Below are 19,982 nucleotides of genomic sequence, written 5' to 3' on the forward strand. Positions count from 1 at the left end.
GTTTTAGAACAGTGCAGCCAGGATCAGAGTCTGACTCGCATATCATTATCCCCATGTCAATCAAATGTATGTCTGTAGGTGTGTCAGTGAATGATAATGGGTGGCATTGATCTTAGAGGAGCACCCGTTAATGTTGCCTCATGTTGGTGAGTCATTGGAATGTCTGAGCATGAATAGGCTGTGTTTCTGTTTAATGGAATAGACTGAGAGAATTAGAGGGCTCTGCTTCTATATATGCAGCTTTTATTATGTTTAAGGAACAGTAACACCAAAAATATGAAAGTGTTTTAAAGGAATGACAATATAATGTACTGTTGCCCTGCACTGGTGCAACTGATGTGTTTGTTTCAGAAACTCTACTATAGTTTATATAAACAAGCTGCTGTGTGGCCATGGGGGCAGCCATTCAAGCACAGGATACACAGTAGATAACAGATAAGTACTACTATAGTTTATATAAACAAGCTGCTGTGTGGCCATGGGGGCAGCCATTCAAGCACAGGATACTCAGTGGATAACAGATAAGTACTACTATAGTTTATATAAACAAGCTGCTGTGTAGCCATGGGGGCAGCCATTCAAGCACAGGATACACAGTAGATAACAGATAAGTACTACTAGAGTTTATATAAACAAGCTGCTGTGTAGCCATGGGGGCAGCCATTCAAGCACAGGATACACAGTAGATAACAGATAAGTACTACTATAGTTTATACAAACAAGCTGCTGTGTATCCATGGGGGCAGCCATTCAAGCACAGGATACACAGTAGATTACAGATAAGTACTACTATAGTTTATATAAACAAGCTGCTGTGTATCCAAGGGGGCAGCCATTCAAGCACAGGATACACAGTAGATAACAGATAAGTACTACTATAGTTTATATAAACAAGCTGTTCTAATGAATCCTATTGTATACAACAGAGGTTATCTGCTGTATATCCTGTGCCTTTTCTAATTTTTTTCAGCTTGAATGGCTGCCCCCATGGTTACACAGCAGCTTGGTTATATACATTATAGTAGAGTTTTTGAAGCAACTGCAGTACTCCAGTGCAGCACAACAGTACATTATATTTACATTACTTTTAAGACACTTTAATTGTTTGGTGTTACTTTTCCTTTAATATCTTGCACTGCTGACTTCCCGCTCTGCAGAACAGTGAGCTGCTCCTGGATTCCTCATCAAAGACTCCAGTGCTGTAGGTAATGGCATGTTAGTAATTGTTCTCAAGCTAAGCAATTTGCACGTATATTCTATGTTTTACAAGGGCATAAATGCCAGTGTGCCAGCCTTTGCTCTGGTCGTCTCCATGGACAACTTTCTATTCTTTTCCCTGACAGTGAGTTTAACCCTTGCACAGGGGACAGAAATAGCCACAGGAGAGGTTATCATGCTTGTGGATTATTTCCAGCATCAATAAATATCTGTGATACACGAGAAATAAAAGTGCTAGAACTGCCAATGATTTGACGTTAACAAATCTGCCTTGGCACCCGGGTGACGTTTCTCAGCGCAAGGGGAACACGTGCACCGAAAGCTTATCAGCAGCGGATTATAGTGAGAAACAATGAGGGAACACAGATTCTCTGCTAACAAATTGCACGCCGAATATAAAGAGAAAAAGGGCTGCGGGCGCCTCGCAACGTATTTTCTGCCGCCTGTCACTCCCCGGCTTGTGCCAGACAAGGAGCTTCCCCAGGGGCAGGATAAATACCTGGCAGGGTGATGGATGGGAAAGTGGAAAGTTGGCTGTTCAGACTTGTGCAAAGCTCTCGGCGGTGAATTCCTTTAAAGGCCAAGTCTGCCTGGAAACTTGAACTTAAAGGAACAGTAACAGGGCCTTGCACTGGTAAAACTGGTGTGTTTGCTGTAGAAAGACTACTATAGTTTATATAAACAAGCTGCTGCGTAGCCACGGAGGCAGCCATTCAAGCACAGGATACACAGTAGATAACAGATAAGTACTACTACAGTTTATATAAACAAACTGCTGTGTAGCCACGGAGGCAGCCATTCAAGCACAGGATACACAGTAGATAACAGATAAGTACTACTACAGTTTATATAAACAAACTGCTGTGTAGCCATGGGGGCAGCCATTCAAGCACAGGATACAAAGTAGATAACAGATAAGTACTAATATAGTTTATATAAACAAGCTGCTGTGTAGCCATGGAGGCAGCCATTCAAGCACAGGATACACAGTAGATAACAGATAAGTACTACTATAGTTTACATAAACAAGCTGCTGTGTAGCCATGGGGGCAGCCATTCAAGCACAGGATACACAGTAGATAACAGATAAGTACTAATATAGTTTATACAAACAAGCTGCTGTGTAGCCATGGAGGCAGCCATTCAAGCACAGGATACACAGTAGATAACAGATAAGTACTACTATAGTTTATATAAACAAGCTGCTGTGTAGCCATAGGGGCAGCTATTCAATCACAGGATACACAGTAGATAACAGATAAGTACTACTATAGTTTATATAAACAAGCTGCTGTGTAGCCATAGGGGCAGCTATTCAATTACAGGATACACAGTAGATAACAGATAAGTACTTCTATAGTTTATATAAACAAGCTGCTGTGTAGCCATAGGGGCAGCTATTCAATCACAGTATACACCGTAGATAACAGATATGTACTACTATAGTTTATATAAACAAGCTGCAGTGTAGCCATGGGGGCAGCCATTCAAGCACAGGATACACAGTAGATTGCAAATAAATTCTGAAGAATACCATTGTATACTACAGAGCTTATCTGTTTTCTGTTATCTTGGGCCTTTTCTCCTTTTTCTTGTGCCTTCTCTCCTTTTCTGAAACAAACATGTCAGTTGCACCAGTGCAACACTATATTACATTTTCATTACTTTAGTACACTTCCTTTTTTAGGTGTACTGTTCCTTCAAAAATAAGAGGTTTGAGTGACATTTATAACCCTAATTGTTCTCTTCTCTTCCTTCAGGTTTTCCACGTTGCCTACGTCCTGATTAAATTCGCCAACTCGCCCCGACCTGACTTGTGGGTGCTCGAGAGGTCCACGGATTTTGGGGTTACCTACCATCCCTGGCAATATTTCGCCTGTAAGTCTTATTGCTTTTGTGTATCAGGAGGGATATGGACCAGGAGCTGCGGGACTTTTTAATATAAAGGATGGGGTGTTGGGCTTTGGGATGAGCGGGAAGACCTCTCTATTGCAGTTGTATTGCTTTTACACTTGTATCTGGAAACGGAATGAAACGAGACTTCCTATTGGATATCAGATTCAGCATCTGCTTGGATGTGCATTTCAGCAATACAATGTAACGCAGGCACAAAACAGAATGAGCAAAGGGTGTTTGTTGGATCTCTGTGAGGGTAATGCTACACGGAGGAGAGTGCTAGTTGCATTAGGGCAATGTACAATGTGGAAAAACCTCCTATGTGTCATTGCCCTTAATTAAGCATAATTTCCTAATTACAAATGATAAAAGTAGTTGGTGGGGGTGACTGACCCCTAGCAACCATATAACATTAGGAATATACAATAGATTGCCTATGTCTACAAGATACTTAATTTAAAGTTTAGTTCCCCTTTAATTTATCTATCCGAGCTTCAGTGTATTCTCTGTTCCCTTCCAGTTCTGAATGAGGCGTCCCTCTTTTGCTGCGTCCCCACTCCTACTCTCCGGTTATATTTAGCCCCTGAGAGATGTCTAATGGAAGCAATATGGCAGCAAATCTCTGTGTGTGTCCCATGGGTGCCAATAGCACTCTGTCCCTGTCCTTCTCCCACTCCTGCCTCGGCCTCTTATCTCTCGTTCCCGTTCTCCAGAATCCTCATTTCTATTTTTAAAGGCTCGGAGTCCATATAAGGGTTTTTACAGTTCGTAAGGAAAAAAAGTCTATATTTTTGTTTGCCTGGAGCTGTCCCAGATTCGCACAGTGTTATCTGGCCCTAAAGGGCAACTAGAACTGTGATCTTATCTATCGGAGGATTGCTTAAAGGGGAAGTTAACTTTTAGAATATTGATAGAGCGTTAATATCTTCTTACTGTAGTGGGTGCTGCTGAGCAGCAGTTGTAGATGGGGCATAGAAGGGCAGTAGCCCTTAAAATCTGTCCAACCTGTGCCTCCTATTGACATTGTTGTTGGGCCCTTCGTGACTTCCTGCTCACTAATAAACGTCTTTACCTTTGCAATGAAAACTTCCTGTCCCAGCATCCAAGAGAGACTGCCTGGAGCTCTTCGGGCCCCAAACCTTGGAGAGGATCGTTCAGGATGATCATGTCATTTGTACCACCGAGCATTCCCGTATTGTGCCGCTGGAGAATGGAGAGGTGTGTGTACTACTCCTTAATAATTCCCTGCCGTTCCAGCAAGTGGATGTTTCCCTAACTGCCCCCTCTCATTTCAGATTGTGGTCTCCCTGGTAAACAAACGCCCTGGGGCCATGAATTTCTCATACTCCCCCATGCTGATGAACTTCACCAAAGCCACAACCATCCGCTTGAGGTTCCTAAGGACCAACACCCTGCTGGGGCATCTTATGGGCAAAACGCTGAGGGATCCCACAGTGACCAGAAGGGTAAGAGATCCTCCTGATTATTTAGAACAATTGTCTGCAGAACACGGAGCTTTATTGCAGGTGGTGCAGGGAGTTGTAATTTCAGGGCTGCAGGTTGGTCGTATAATAACACACATTTTTCTTAGCTGCCCCAGAGAACTTGCCCCTAAGAAGACAACTATACAGCGCCTTCTGCTGGTTGAATATGGCATTGCAGCAAATCTTTTATCTCTATTTCAGCCTTAGGCGTCGTTTGCACCCTGATAATAATAACCTCACTGCTAAATATAAATTAGGTAAAGCAAATTGGTGTGCGAGGTAGTTCTGCACTGGGGCTTGCACATAAATTTATAGACACACGTACAGAGTCCTTGGGAAAGGCCATGCAGGGGGTCGGGGCAAATTCTGCTCTTTCCTGCACCCCTTTCCCCCAGGATTTGAGACTACTTAAATTTTAGAGACATATTTGCTTCCATTTCTAGTATTACTACAGCATCAAGGATATCAGCATTGGTGGACGGTGTGTGTGTAACGGACATGCGGAGGTGTGCAATGCCAAGGATCCAGCCAACCCCTACAGGTGGGTGCAATTCTTTTTCACGGGTCCTTATACGACCTGCAGCTGCTTATTGTATTGCATGAATCACATGGTGCAGTGCTTGGCTTCCTATAGTTGCAACCATATAATTTGCTCTTCACATAATATCACATTGTTAATGAAGCCTTGTATCCAATAATATGTGTATGGACCACCCTTAGACTGGCTTTTGCTGCCCTTGCTGTGAGCCTGAAGGGGTTAATGGCAGCATTAGGGGCACCAGGTTTATGCCAAGGTAGTGGCACCTGTAAGGAATGGACACATTATATGTAGGAAGATAGAATGGGGCTTATCCCTGTATCTGCCTCTCTGTCAGCAGCCTCCGGGCTGGACTTGTACATCTGTCAGTTGCCTGTGATCAGGAACCTTATGTAGCACCCGAGGGCGTCACCCGTAACCCACCGATCATTAATCATTCAGAGACTCTCACTGCCCCGCTACTGATTTCTCTCTGCATTCTCCACATTTCTTTGACATAGAGGAAACTGTGTGAATCTTCTTCCTTCCATTTTACTTGTAATGACAAGCCCCATGGCACCTCCTTCCCATATGTATAAACACAAATATACAATGAAGGAATGTTCTGGGCACACAATAAGCTATACCCTCATACTGTACTGTCTAAGGGAAACAATATGGCACCTCCTTCCCATATGTATAAATACAAATATACAGAGAAGGAATATTCTGGGCACACAATAAGCTATACCCTCATACTGTACTGTCTAAGGGAAACAACATGGCACCTCCTTCCCATATGTATAAATACTAATATACAGAGAAGGAATGTTCTGGGCACACAATAAGCTATACCCTCATACTGTACTGTCTAAGGGAAACAATATGGCACCTCCTTCCCATATGTATAAATACAAATATAAAGAGAAGGAATGTTCTGGACACACAATAAACTATACCCTCATACTGTTCTGTCTAAGGGAAACAATATGGCACCTCCTTCCCATATGTATAAATACAAATATACAGAGATGGAATGTTCTGGGCACACAATAAGCTATACCCTCATACTGTACTGTCTAAGGGAAACAACATGGCACCTCCTTCCCATATGTATAAATACTAATATACAGAGAAGGAATGTTCTGGGCACACAATAAGCTATACCCTCATACTGTACTGTCTAAGGGAAACAATATGGCACCTCCTTCCCATATGTATAAATACAAATATACAGACAAGGAATGTTCTGGGCACAAAACTAGTCATACCCTGTCGTTTTAAGTATTTTCCATTAATGTTAGATGTATTGTGGGCCATGGACAGTGCTCCTTTATTGTTCTACATTGCAGCAGATACAGAACCAGTACATTCTTGCACTCTCAGCTCTGACTCCCCACTTCTCAGGCAGAGGAATTCACTATGAGCTAAACCAGAGGTCTGGCCTTGTAGTAAAGAATGGGGTGGGGGGGATGAGACACAGAGATAAGACAGGTCAGGGTGCTCAGAGGCAGAAATTATTGGTGCTGGTTAGAGGAAGGGCTGGCACCCTAACACAAGTGATACATTAACAGTAAATACAATTTATTGAATCCACGTTTTTCCTCTTTCCGAAATGTTACTTGTCAGTTTCTTCCCTGCAGGAAAGTCCCTAAAATACACATTTAGTTCCCTGTTCTGGGCAGGACGGTTTCCTTTGTTGAGACTGTTATATTTGGGTGTCAGTTCAGTCGCATAATGAACTCATTTTGTATTTATTGGTATTTTATGGTCAAACCTGCGTCGCGTTTAAATGCCCGTGTATATGTGCCTTTACGTTTAGCTGTTGTAATATGAATACCTCCAGGGAAGGGGAATATTAAGCGCAGACAGAGGGCCAGGTGATGTCGGGCTAAAACTACTGGGTATTGGTCATTGAGTCCCTGGGGTCCCGTGAGGCCCATCCTAAATGCATTCAATGCCATTTCCAATGCACTTTTCTCTTTATTTCTCCCTCTCCAGGCTCCATTGCGACTGCCAACATAATACCTGTGGCACCTCATGCGAAACCTGTTGCCCTGGTTACAACCAGTTACCGTGGAAGCCCGCCACCAAGGATAACGCCAATGAGTGTGAACGTATGTAGTTGCGCGACCTTGTAACCTTGAATGTCAGCTCCTGGGCCAAGTGGTGGCTCAGGGTTAATTGTCTTTCTTTCTGCTGTGGTAGGGGATTCCCAAGTGACCCCAAGTCACATTCTGTCATATCTATGTATTCAGCTCTGCTATATGGCTCCCTGTCTGTCTGTCTGTCTGTGTCTGACCCGGGGGGGGGCTGTGAACTCTCTTAATGATTTCTCACCTGTTGTGAATTCTCCTCCTTCCCAGCAGTTCTGCCCTTGTGATTGAGGCATCTGTAAATCTGTTAAGTGCTTTTATAAACCAGGCGAGATTATTGCAGTGAAGTGAAAGGCAACATTTTTATCCAAACACAGTCATTTTTCTTTTGTCATGTGACACTTTGGGGTGGAGGCAGTTGCACCAGGGAGTGAGTGGGAACATGTGTGACTTCTGCTTATAGACCATTCTGTATGTTCGATAACAGGTGTAGGAGCGGCCTTGCTGCTTCCTCTGCTCTCATTACCAGGCTTTCTTTCATTAAGGTAATGGCAGCCACATGAAAGGGATCTGGCCATCAGTAATTATGGGCCCCATGCTACTAACTTAGGAAGAGTCACCCATTTTTTAATCAGTCACCTGCAGGGCCGCCACCAGGACTTCATACTATTAAGGGCATGTTAACCCCGCCTCCACAAAAAAGTGATCAGCCTCTTTGAAATCTTTAGATAACTGCCACTCTGGTTGTTAAAAGGTTAACAGTAAGGCTGCAGCATCACCTTAATCACTTAGAAATCCTTCTCCTCCTCTAATCTACTCTGCCCTCTCCCTCAGGAATTTACTTGGGCTGTTGGCTCATGAGCATGCTCAGTTCTTCTCAGCTCAGATTGCTAAACCCACCCACCAGTCTAACAGCCAATGAAGAGATAGCATTACTGGTTCCTGTAGAAATTCTGCTCTAGCTGTCTGATCCTATTTTATTTCTTCTAACCACCGCTCCTGAGCTCAGCTTAACCATTACAGAGCTCAACTCCAGCAGAACTTTTTATTTAAGTATGTTGTGCCTGTGTAAACCTGCATTGCATGGACTTAATGTCTCAATGGACTACATGTCACATGTCTCAATGTTACTGATGATGTATCAGAGGAAAAATAGCCGCCGGGTGAAAGCTGCTGTTTGTTTTAGGAAAATAGGATGGCGCTGGCAAATGGAGGGGGTATATGCAGTACAAATGATGTGGCTTGGGTGGGGAATATATGCCCAATTTATATACATGGGAGAAAAATGTAGGCTTTACATGTCCTTTAAGTTAGCAGGGCCCTCCCTCCCAAAGGGGGGCAGCAATTGGTCACCTGGGCAGGGGGCCCTGCCAGCAAGTAGAATGGGACTCCAATGAAAAAAATGGCCTAAGAACTCTTGGTCATGCCCTATCCACCCCAAACACACCCATTATACTAATCCCACATTCCCAGAATCTCCATTTTATTTCATGGGATTGCAGTTCCCCCTGTACCTCCCTGATGGCAGCTCTGGACTCCTGGGACCCCAGGGTGGGTTATAAGTAGAAAGAGGCCCAAATAAAATTCTCCATGCACACAGGGCCTTGACTATGTCTCGGTATTGGGAATCAATCCACCCACGATCCTTCCTGAACCACTCACTACCCCATCCCCTTTACAAGCCATAAATTGTACGTTGGAGTCTCATGGGTCCCCCACTGATTGGAGCATCCCTATACCCCGTGGCCTATCACATGATTTAGAAAATGTGTTTAGGGGTGCTTTACATGCATTTTACTGCTGCAGTTTTAGAGAGACACTGGACTTAATTCCCCTACAAAGTTGCATGTGATATTGCCCCAGGGAAAGCCTCATCTAATGGCTCATGGCAGCTCTGTATCCACTGATGTATCTCAGTGTTAATGGGCCCCACAGCAAAACCTGAATTATTTATCGAAATGGTTCATTAAATAGGGCCCCTGTGGGGCCCCTCCACTAATGTACGGTTTGCTACCTCTATAGATACCTCCCTAACCCCCCGAAAACTCCAAAAAACCGATAATTCTCCACTTGAATCAGTTCCAATGTATTTACCCTCCTTGTTTATTTGATGAACTTAAACCATGTTTATAAAGAGGATTCCGATTTAAAGAGATACTCTGCTGATCTTATTTAACATTAAAGGGGAAGGAGGGGAAAAATTTGAATTTGTTTTGAAACCACTTATTCTCTAATGCTTGTTTATTTCTGAGTCAGGAGCCTAAAGATAAAGAGTAGGAAATATCTGTTGAGCGCAGATAGCGATTCATTGATAACCTACATACCCTACACTGGGGCTGTCAGGCAGGAATGTGCTGAGACTCGCTGTTTACTGTTTGGATCGGTGCCACCAGCCGACAGGTGGGTTTCTCTCCGCCTCAAATGGGATATTGTTTTTTGCAGCCTGTAACTGTAATGGCCACGCGTACGACTGTTATTACGACCCAGAAGTGGAGAGACGCAGAGCCAGCATGGACAGCCGCGGAGACTTCGTAGGAGGAGGAGTCTGTGTGGATTGTCAGGTGAGAGGCATCAAATGCTCAGACTTGTTCATAGAATTTAGATGTTACCATTAAAGGCTGTAGGAGCCGCCACTGAGGAGGGGGATATTTACCTGTTTCAGTATAATAATGCCCCCCATGCACAAAGCAAGATCCATAGAGAACAGTTTTGCTCAGATGGGAGTGTGAGAGCCTGACCCCAGCCCAACTGAACCCCTGAAGGATGAATTTGATTAAGTGCCCATGAGGCACGAAACGCATAAGGCCACCCTCTGAGATGTTCCTTTTTGCATAATAAAACAATTTTTATTTGCATCATATTTTGGAGTGAAGTCCAGTTTTCTGTGCCAGCCTACAAGTGAATTGAAAAATGTATATTACCTCCCCAAGCTGAAGCTCTGGGGTTTGAGCACCTGGACCCCCTAGTTAGTATTGGTAAGTGTACCTTACTGCTTACAAGTCTACAATACTGGATACTCTTTCCCCTACTCCCCATTTCCCCTGTTACCACTTTAATATTATGGATGAATTGGAACCCAGAGTGTGAGCCTGATCCCCAACCTCACTAATGATCTTGTGGTTGAACAGAAGCAACTCCCAGCAACAGTGTTCCAACATCTAATGGGAAACCTCCCCAATGAATTTGGGCAACTTCATATTAATCCTCTTGGTTTGGGGATGAGCTATTGGGAGGCAGGTGTCTGGATATATTGGGAATATAATATATGAGGGGACTATCATGTGATCTGAGGATTCAATCTAATGATCCTTTTTGTCCTTCAGCATAATACAGATGGTGTCAACTGCGAGCGCTGCATTGTGGGTTACTATAAATCCCCCGACCACCCGTCCATCTCCCCTCACACGTGCCAGCGTAAGTACTAGCAACATCCATTAGCCACAAATTCTTTGATTTGCCCTGATTCCACTGAACCCCAGGCAGACAAACAGATTAGGAGGAAGATGAGCCTGTTGGCAATTTTTTTCCAGCCAATGAGAGAGGGCCTGGGTTGCACCTTGGCACATGTAGGCCGCCATCTTTACTGGCGCTTGATCTAAATGCTTTGGGGGTTTCCAAATGTTATCTTCCTGCTGCCCCTACAGGCTGTAGCTGCGAGTCTGAATATATGGACGGGTCCTGTGAGGATCTGACAGGAAGGTGCTACTGCAAACCCAACTACACCGGCGAGAACTGCGAGTCATGTGCCGAGGGATATATGGACTTCCCGCTCTGCTACCGTAAGGCTCCATCTTCATACCAGTTAAAGAGTGGGGGGATTCTCCTTCCTAACCCACAACTGAATACCAAAGGAAACATGACTTTATTCCTCTATAACATAATATCAAATTACTTCTCCCTTAAATTTGCTAAAGGGCATATTTGCCTTAACAGTTTTGTAATGTTCCCTTTATATATTAAATGTTGTTGTTGTTGCTCTGCAACTGATTTAAGTTTTCTTGGGGCTCGCTGACCCTCACAGCCGGGCCCTGACTTGGATGTCAGATTGGGAGATGAATGAGAGTAATAAAATTATAATAACAATAAAAAGCAAGTCTCGTAATCACTCTGCTGAGGGGGTTGCCTCGAGCATTTCCCAGGCTGGAGAGAGAAGAAAGGCAAAGTCATCATAGGACATAAAAAAAAATTAAACTAACTTTGCAAAAAGTGTGTATGGTTCCAGTACACAAATAGTTCAAGGTCCACATCTACTTTTTAGGCTTTTTATTTTATATTCTTCGAATCAGACTAAATATGAATGTAGTGGGTTGGTAGGAATTGGATGGGGGTTATACAATTGTCAGCTGGTAAATCATTAGCTGTACAGGTATTGGACCAGAATGCTTGGGACCTGGGGTTTTCTGGATGGCAGATCTTTCCATAACTTGGATCTTCATAATTTAAATCTACTATAAAATCATGTAAACATTAAATAAACCTAATAGGCTGGTTTTGCTTCCAATAAGGATTAATTATATCTTGGTTTGGATCAAGTACAAACGACTATTTTATTATTATATAGAAATAGTTTTTAAATATTTGTATAGTTTGGATAAATCGGAGTCTATGGGAGACGGTTTTCTTATAATTGGGAGGTTTCTAGATAATGGGTTTCTGGATAACAGATCCCATACCTGTATCAGATATTGGGTAAAAGAAAGGGACATTTATTAGCAATACAGGACCTGTATGTATTTATATCTCAATGTGTAATTTGCCAGGTGTGCAGTTCTTATTAGGGATGGGCGAATTTTTTCGATTTGTTTCGCTGAAAAAACGACGCCCATAGACTTGTATGGCGGCGTGCGTCAAAAAAATTTCGCCGCGCGACAACATTTTTTTTGACGCCCATAGACTTTAATGGGCGTCTACGACATTTCGCCGGCGGCGATTTTTAACGAAACGGGTCAAATTTGCCCATCCCTAGTTCTTATAATCTGACAGCAGGGGGTGATATAGATCACGCAGGTATTGTGGTTTTCATTCTGCTTTTCTGTCATTCTCCTTGTCTCAGCTGTTCCAGATCCACCCAATGGCGGAGGCACCGGGGAACAACTCCGGCCGGTTGGAGAAATAATCAGTAAGTATAAACCAAACCCCCACCCCGTTATTAGTTTATTATCCCAATGAAACGAAATTAACCAGTAAAAGCAGGGAAATTACATAAAGAGAGATCACCATCAGCAAAGGAAAGTTTATGGCATTCCCTACCAAGAGAGGGGGTGAGTGATGCATTGGTGGGGAGGAAAGGAGGTTTCAACATCAGGTTAAAAATTGTTTTGTGGTAGATAATCCCTAACTCCAGACTTATGTCATTGTTCAGCTTGACTTACTATAAGCTTATTACTATGCAGAGGGAATGAATGAAGCAGAAAGGAATCTCAATGTGTTACTTGTAGTTTTACAAATACAGCCACAGTGCCCTCTGGTGGAAATTTGTATAAAGGTTGATCCCCCTGGAAACTTTGTGGGGCTGTTACACTTGGGTGCAGTGAGCCGGAACTAACGAGGTTTCTCTCTCAGACTGTGACTGCCATGTTGCTGGGACGGAGGGGAACGCTTGCCGCAAGGACCCTTTTGTTGGCGCCTGCGTCTGCAAACCTAACTTTCAAGGGGATACGTGTGAAGTCTGCGCCCCCGGATACTTTGGCCCCACCTGCTTGGGTATGTTCATTTATTCAGCATTTGCCCTGTTGTTAGAAGTGACTTTAAAGTCCACATTCAGTGATGCTCGATCACTTTGACTTTCCCTTCAGGTAAGTGAATCATCAGCTGTCATTCGGTGTATTTCATGACTCTGGGCTACTCTCCTTGTATTGGTTATTTAGAGGTCCAGGGTTGGTGGATTCATCACTACATTGATTTCTAGGGGTCACTGAAAGCAAAAGAAATGCGTTAAACTGCTTTACTTTACCTTTCCTATATTAAGCCCTGCCTCCCTGCATGACCAAGGGAAAGAGAACAGCCCAGAAAGGGAACCAATGGCTCTGTACCAGGGTAAAAACTGGGGGTCATTGGATACATTTAAAAGGGGGGTGATTGTATTTACTGTTGCTGTCTGACCATGGGAAAGAGAACAGCTCAGGCACAGGAATTAACAGAGGATCAGAACTCTTTATCTGGCAAGTAATCAGGAGAGTTTACATTCCCTTAACGAGGGGAGGTTAGTGGGAAAGAGGGCAGTCCAGAATGAGGAAATAATACAGAGACTGAGATATGTGTGGCTAAGTAAGTAGTAGGTGTCTGGGTAAGTAATGTTGTAGACTGGATTCACCTCCCTAGAGGGATTTCTCCCTCTAGTAAAATACAGAGAATCAGATTGGTAAGGGGTGATTGGTTGTCGGGTGGAGGTTGTCTGCCCATGGGAAAGAGAGCAGCCCTTGAGCTCTGTATCTGAATAAACTATGTGGGAGGTTTGTAACCCGGCTGATATTCCCTCGCTGTCTCGCAGACTGTCAGTGCTCAGGACCAGGCGTGTTGGATGGAAGTTGCGACAAAGAGAGTGGACAGTGTGTGTGCCGGAGCGGATTTGAAGGATTTCTTTGTGATCAGTGTGGCCCTGGATTTTACAACTATCCCCTGTGCCAGTGTGAGTCCTACATCCTTCCTGCCCAGTCCTGCGTCCTGAAAATAACGTCCCCCTAGGTTATCTTGACTCCTTGTTATATAATGTATGATATATATATATATATATATATATATATATATATATATATATATATATATATATATATATATACATATATACATACAGTAGAACCCCCATTTTACATTTTTCAGGGGACCAGAAAAAATGGGGTAAAATCCAGGAAAATGTCAAATCAGTAAAATGAATGGAAACTTAAAATCAGGGGATGTAAAATGGGGGTTCTATTGTATATATGTACATAGAGAAGGCGTATCCACCCTCATGTAACATGTTTAGAAGCAATTAAAGGAGACATATTGTGTAAAAAATAAAAACGTACCAGTGCATTATACTCATTTAGATATAGAAGAATTTTGCTTAAAAAAGTAGTCTTTCCGGCTGATTTATTGAATATTTCTAGAAAAACCCTAATAATCCCTCCCTTCTCTTCCACTTCCCATTCCCTGATTTCTGCGGTTCTCAGCTCACTGCACTGTAGGACAGGAACCAATCAGCAGCTAGCAGAACCTGATAGGAAACTGAAGCCTCTCTGTGCTTGTGTGACTGCAGGACTGTGATTGGCTGTCCCCCTCCTACTCTGCTTCTGGCAGGGACTGTTAGGATACGCCCCTCATTTGAAACACAGACAGGGACCAGAAAACATCTATAGGGAGCTCCAATAAAGGGGTGATTTTTAAAGATAATATTAATTTTTAGCACCATGTAAAAGCAACACCATATAATACTCATAATTGCCTACAAAATTAGGGTTTTTTCATTTATCCTATATGTCTCCTTTAAGATTAAAAACTGAACACAGCGCCCCCTTCAGGATGTTTGAACTCTCCTTATAACCAGGTGCTTCCCTCTCTTTTCTCAGTATGTGGTTGCAGTCCCGTCGGCACTTTACCGCAAGGCTGTGACCCCAATGGGCGGTGCTTGTGTAAGCCGGAGTACGACGGTCCACGCTGTGAGCAGTGCATTGTGGGATATCACTCCTATCCTTACTGCCAAGGTACTACATGCCCCTGTATGTTAGCTCTTATTTGGGATCCCAGACCCTCGCCCAATGTTGGTGCCACATTCCAAAGGAGTAAAGTCTGGGTAAAGTCTGGTTCAATCCAGAAGCCGAGAGCAGCCAATCAATTTCTTGTTTTTATTCCAGCGACACCAACGGAATGTTTGCTTTAATTCCAGCTGCACTAGAAATAACCAATCAGATCATTACATTTATTACAGCAGCACTGGAACGGCTTATCACATTTTTTTGCTTTCATTCTAGTTGCACTACACTCGCCAAAGCTGCTCTGTTAGAAACACCCCATTCAGAATCTATTGTTTCTCTGCCGTGGGCTCCTGGAGGGGCCCCTACCCATAGTGCCACATAACCTCAATGGCCAATGCTCTTCGGCTGTAGAAAATTGAATTCTTTATATTTCTGCAGCTTGTTCCTGCGATCCTCGCGGTGCTGTGGATAATAATTGCACGCCTACAGGTCACTGCCAGTGTCACCCCAATTTTGCGGGGCCCACCTGCAATCAGTGTGCTGCGAGCCACTATGGCTATCCCAGCTGTACATGTGAGTCTGTGTTTTGCACTTTTTGGGCCATTGTGGTGGGGGGGGGGGGCTAAATCAAATTCCCAGAGTTAATTTGCATGCCAAACTCTACCGCTCTCAGCTTCATTATCTTGTTAAAGGGAAAGTCAACCCTAAAAGTTATCTTTTAGTACAATGTTTTCAGTGATATTCTGTGTCAGTTTGCAGTTGGTCTTCATTTTGCTTTTCCGTTCCATTTTAAGTTCTCCAGTTTGGAATTCTGGTTGCTAAGGTCCCACGGATCCTAGCGACCAGGCAGGAAATTCAGTTGACTTTCCCTTTAGTATAACTAAGCGCATGTAGATGGAGCTTAGGGTATGACAAATGCTTATTGCCGCTGCTACATGGTGTGCGCTGGTTTTGGTGCTTGGTGGGCTTGGCTTGCGCAGTGATCCGCTATTTTATGCATGCAGCTTGTCAATGTTCTGCTGAGGGGTCGCTACACAACACGTGCAATCCGCAGAGTGGGCAGTGCCTTTGCCGTCACTCAATTACCAGCTTGCGATGCGACTCCTGTGCCCCCGGAATGTATGGCTTCCCCGACTGCAGAGGTGAGATCCGCAAACACGCAACTGGGAGGATGGTGGCGGGTATCTTTCCTGACTGTAGTTAAAGGGCAGATAAACCTTAAATACAATCCAATATGAAAAGTCATTCAAGTTACCACCCTACAAGGTGTTGCCATCTGGTATCACCTATATCTGGGTCTTTACATTGGCCGGCGGCAGTCAGAAGTCTTAGTGGCATGAAGTCCAATGTGTAAAGGGGAAATGCCCTGATCCATTATCAAATCCTTATGAAATATCAGTTGGATTTGCAGTTCTGCTGGCGGCTTTCTAATGTCATGTATATCAAGTTAATTGTATTTTAGGTTTGTTGGTTTATTCGCTAAAAGCAGAGTGTGGGTAGCGCCAACCTGATCATCAGCCGCTGCTGGTTCCTGATATACACACATTATTAGGGAAATAGGCATAAAAACGTGATATTAGGCTTACGGTTTTGGTGGCCAGAGTATCCTGAGATGGATTTAAACAGGAGAGTTTTACCTAGGGCTTAGAATCAAGCTTCCAGGGGATACTGGTGTTTGTACTTCTCCAGCTGTTCCTGGACTGCCCTGGTATAATAATAATAATCCATTGTTCTCTGCAGTTGGCCCTTGCAACCCATCTGGATCGAAGTCCCTTAGTGCAAATTCCCTGGAGGTGAGTGAAAAATATTCTCCCTGTAAAGCGCAAAAATATGCTGATGTATAGCCAGTTTCATGCAGGGAAACACAATGGGCACTTCCAACCCATAGTGTATGTATAAATACAAATACACAGAGAAGGAATGTTCTGGGCACACAATAAGCTATACCCTCATACTGTACTGTCTAAGGGAAACAATATGGCACCTCCTTCCCATATGTATAAATACAAATATACAGAGAAGGAATGTTCTGGGCACACAATAAGATATACCCTCATACTGTACTGTCTAAAGGAAACAATATGACATCTCCCTCCCATATGTATAAATACAAATATACAGAGAAGGAATGTTCTGGGCACACAATAAGATATACCCTCATACTGTACTGTCTAAGGGAAACAATATGACATCTCCCTCCCATATGTATAAATACAAATATACAGAGAAGGAATGTTCTGGGCACACAATAAGCTATACCCTCATACTGTACTGTCTAAGGGAAACAATATGGCACCTCCTTCCCATATGTATAAATACAAATATACAGAGAAGGAATGTTCTGGGCACACAATAAGCTATACCCTCATACTGTACTGTCTAAGGGAAACAATATGGCACCTCTTTCCCAAATATACAGAGAAGGAATGTTCTGGGCACACAAGCTAAATTTGGACAGGCCCCTGTTAATAATGGGTGCAGGCTCTGTCTCACCTGTTGCCCTTTGCTCAGATGTATCTTGTCACATTGGTCTTGTTAGGAACTCTGGGAGGGGGGCAAATGAGGGATATACTGGGATTAGAGGGAAATGAATAGCCCCTGCAGTGACCTGGGAAGGAAACTGAGCTGGTGCTGACTTTGCACCAGGCTTGGAATGACGTGAGGGTGAAGACTCGAGGAGGGTGGGATTGAGAAAGCTCAGGGTCAATAAGAAGAAGCGGATGCTTTACCTCTGAGCAGCCAGTGGAATGCAGTGTCCCTGTTGGCATCGGGTGACAGGGGAGGGCGACCAAGGAAACAGACTTGATTGAAATCCCAGTGTGTTTTGCCTGTTGTGGAATGAGGTTCCCATTGGTCATCCTGTGACCCATTAAAGGTGTTGGGAAGAGCCTTGCTGTCCAGTGGTAGGGAGCTGCTGTCACTTGGAGGTGGGGATTGGCCAGCCCCTGGTGGGAGAGTACTAGAATGCTTTCCTCGTTTCTCCCTCTCTCCGGGGAAATATGCTGAGTCCCAACTGGATCTTACAGTCTCTTCTCTTGTTTTGCCTTGTGCTTCAGGGGTCCTGTGAGTGCCGGGATCATGTGGAGGGGGCAGCGTGTGATAAGTGCAAGCCTTTATACTGGAATCTGGCCCCGGAAAACCCCCATGGATGCACAAGTAAGAAATGCCACCCTATCTGTCCATGCCAGCTGTTGCCCACTCAGGGAAGGACGCACTAAAAACTGCTGAGAAGCTCATGCTAATTTTCTCTCTGTGTCCCATAGGATGTCAATGTGGATCCGACGGCACCATAAATGGAGTGGGAGAATGTCAGCAGGTAAGGGCACTATGGATTAAAGTCCTGTATCCTGGCCAAGGAAAGCTGGAACCATCTATATTCAAGTTCTATATTTTGTGTTTGGGGACACGTCTGGGCAGTGCAGTGTTTGACTTGGTAGAAAATGGGCTGAAATTGAAGATCGAGAAGGTGAGACTTTGAGGGATCTGGAGATTTTGTGGGAGACAGTGCAGGAGTTGGAATATGCTGTGGCTCTAATATTGTTAAAGGCATAGAATTGGGGGCTCTTTTTGGGATATGTGGTGGCTGGAGACTTTTTAGAGGAATTGTGTGTTTCAGACAGGTAGGGATGGATGTGTCTGATTGGGAGCCATAGAGGTTAATGATGAGGATAATTAGGAAATGATGGAGTTTTGGGGACAAGAAGTTATAGTGGTTGGAGACTGTTGAATATGTAGAGTACGGGGGCTATTGGAGACATGAGAAGTTGAGGCTGATGGGAGGTATTGGTATGGAATACCATTTTTAAGGAGTTTTGGTGGTTGAAGTGGTGTTCAGAGATTGTTTTGGACATGAGGAGGGTGGACATTGAAAAGTATGAAGGTTGGCAACTAGGGAGAGTGGAGGACATAGGTGTGGAAGTGCATGGTGGGGGACAGAGGCAAAATTGTGCGGAATATGGAGGTTCTTCATCACTTACAGTGTGGGAGCAGATCTAAAAGGGCAGAGCCTCAGTTTGGAGGAAGGAACTAAGATTGTCCAAATTACAATATTGCTGAATTGCTGAAACCAGGCAACACAGAAACAATAACCGCATTCCCAAATGTATCTTGGAGGAACTTATTGTACTGGAAATTACATGGACAGCTTCTGCCTGGAATGTCTCGCCTCTTGCTAAGTATTATGGAAATCAGCTCATCAAACTTTATTTTTGCACTAAAAACAAAGCATTTTAAAGGTAATTTAACACTGCTGGGAAAGGAAGCAGCGTCTGAGAGTCTCTAAACCAATCAGGCTATGAGCAGGATAAACAGAACACTGGTATAATGTTCTGCAGGGTGAACAAGGGGTTAACCGGAGTGGAACATTTGAGATACTGAACGGATCTTAATTTATAGCCAGAGAAGTGCTGGGTGTGCAGAGAGGGGAGATTTCCCTTTCATACCTCCTACTCACTTTGCTGGCAAGGGGAATAAAGATTAATTTCAGCCGTTTGCCCATCTCGCTGCGGTGCCAGAGCCTTGTGGCAACAGATTTCTGGAACACTGAGACACATTCACATAACATTCCAGTTTATCGGAGTGGGGAAAGGAGCCTGGTACTCATGCCGGGAATATTGCGAGACAGATTATTAAACCTTCTGTGATAAATCTTGACTTGTGTGTATATACTGTTATTTATAACTCTTATGTTTGTTATTAAAACACTTCAATTAGAAAAACTACTAGAAAACCATAAAAGTGTTGTAAAGTGTATCTAGCAAGCTGTGTAGGCTCCCTTTCTGTCAGTCTCTTACATTTCCGTTAAGCTTTCCAGCTCTGTGATTTGGCCTTTAAATGATCTTGTGGATAAGGTCCCCTTATCAAATTAAAAAGATTTAAAAAGGGATACAACCGTCAGCATTTCTCACATCTCAACATATTTTGGTCTGTTTGGCAGGCGAGTGGGCAGTGCTTCTGTAAGCCCAACATCTGCAGCCGCACGTGCAGCACCTGTAAGGACGGATATTACAACCTGCAGCTCGGGAGTTACTTCGGGTGCCAGGGTAAGTATAGGGGCCCTAGAAGTGTCTATTGCAAAATGTCTTTGACGGCTGGGATT

General features: G+C 43.7%; 1 protein-coding gene across 4 annotated transcripts in view; it reads left to right on the forward strand.

Moving 5' to 3' along the window:
• lama5.L (laminin subunit alpha 5 L homeolog) overlaps positions 1-19,982 on the forward strand; it is a 78,900-nt gene that overhangs the window by 32,188 nt on the left and 26,730 nt on the right. For 2 of the 4 annotated variants that reach the window (XM_018234975.2, XM_018234976.2), the window contains exons 3-20: positions 2,979-3,096; positions 4,214-4,332; positions 4,410-4,580; positions 5,042-5,139; positions 7,117-7,232; positions 9,654-9,772; positions 10,535-10,625; positions 10,856-10,990; positions 12,265-12,330; positions 12,774-12,914; positions 13,702-13,839; positions 14,759-14,893; positions 15,323-15,457; positions 15,889-16,026; positions 16,625-16,677; positions 17,941-18,040; positions 18,148-18,200; positions 19,821-19,926. In XM_018234975.2, coding sequence (XP_018090464.1) covers positions 2,979-3,096; positions 4,214-4,332; positions 4,410-4,580; positions 5,042-5,139; positions 7,117-7,232; positions 9,654-9,772; positions 10,535-10,625; positions 10,856-10,990; positions 12,265-12,330; positions 12,774-12,914; positions 13,702-13,839; positions 14,759-14,893; positions 15,323-15,457; positions 15,889-16,026; positions 16,625-16,677; positions 17,941-18,040; positions 18,148-18,200; positions 19,821-19,926 — 2,032 coding nt within the window. The remainder of the gene's footprint in view (positions 1-2,978; positions 3,097-4,213; positions 4,333-4,409; positions 4,581-5,041; positions 5,140-7,116; positions 7,233-9,653; positions 9,773-10,534; positions 10,626-10,855; positions 10,991-12,264; positions 12,331-12,773; positions 12,915-13,701; positions 13,840-14,758; positions 14,894-15,322; positions 15,458-15,888; positions 16,027-16,624; positions 16,678-17,940; positions 18,041-18,147; positions 18,201-19,820; positions 19,927-19,982) is intronic. The other 2 variants (XM_041576196.1, XM_018234977.2) reach the window with 2 other exon arrangements.

This window comes from Xenopus laevis, chromosome 9_10L (assembly GCF_017654675.1).
Source record: "Xenopus laevis strain J_2021 chromosome 9_10L, Xenopus_laevis_v10.1, whole genome shotgun sequence".
In the NCBI taxonomy this organism is placed as follows: Eukaryota; Metazoa; Chordata; class Amphibia; order Anura; family Pipidae; genus Xenopus; species Xenopus laevis.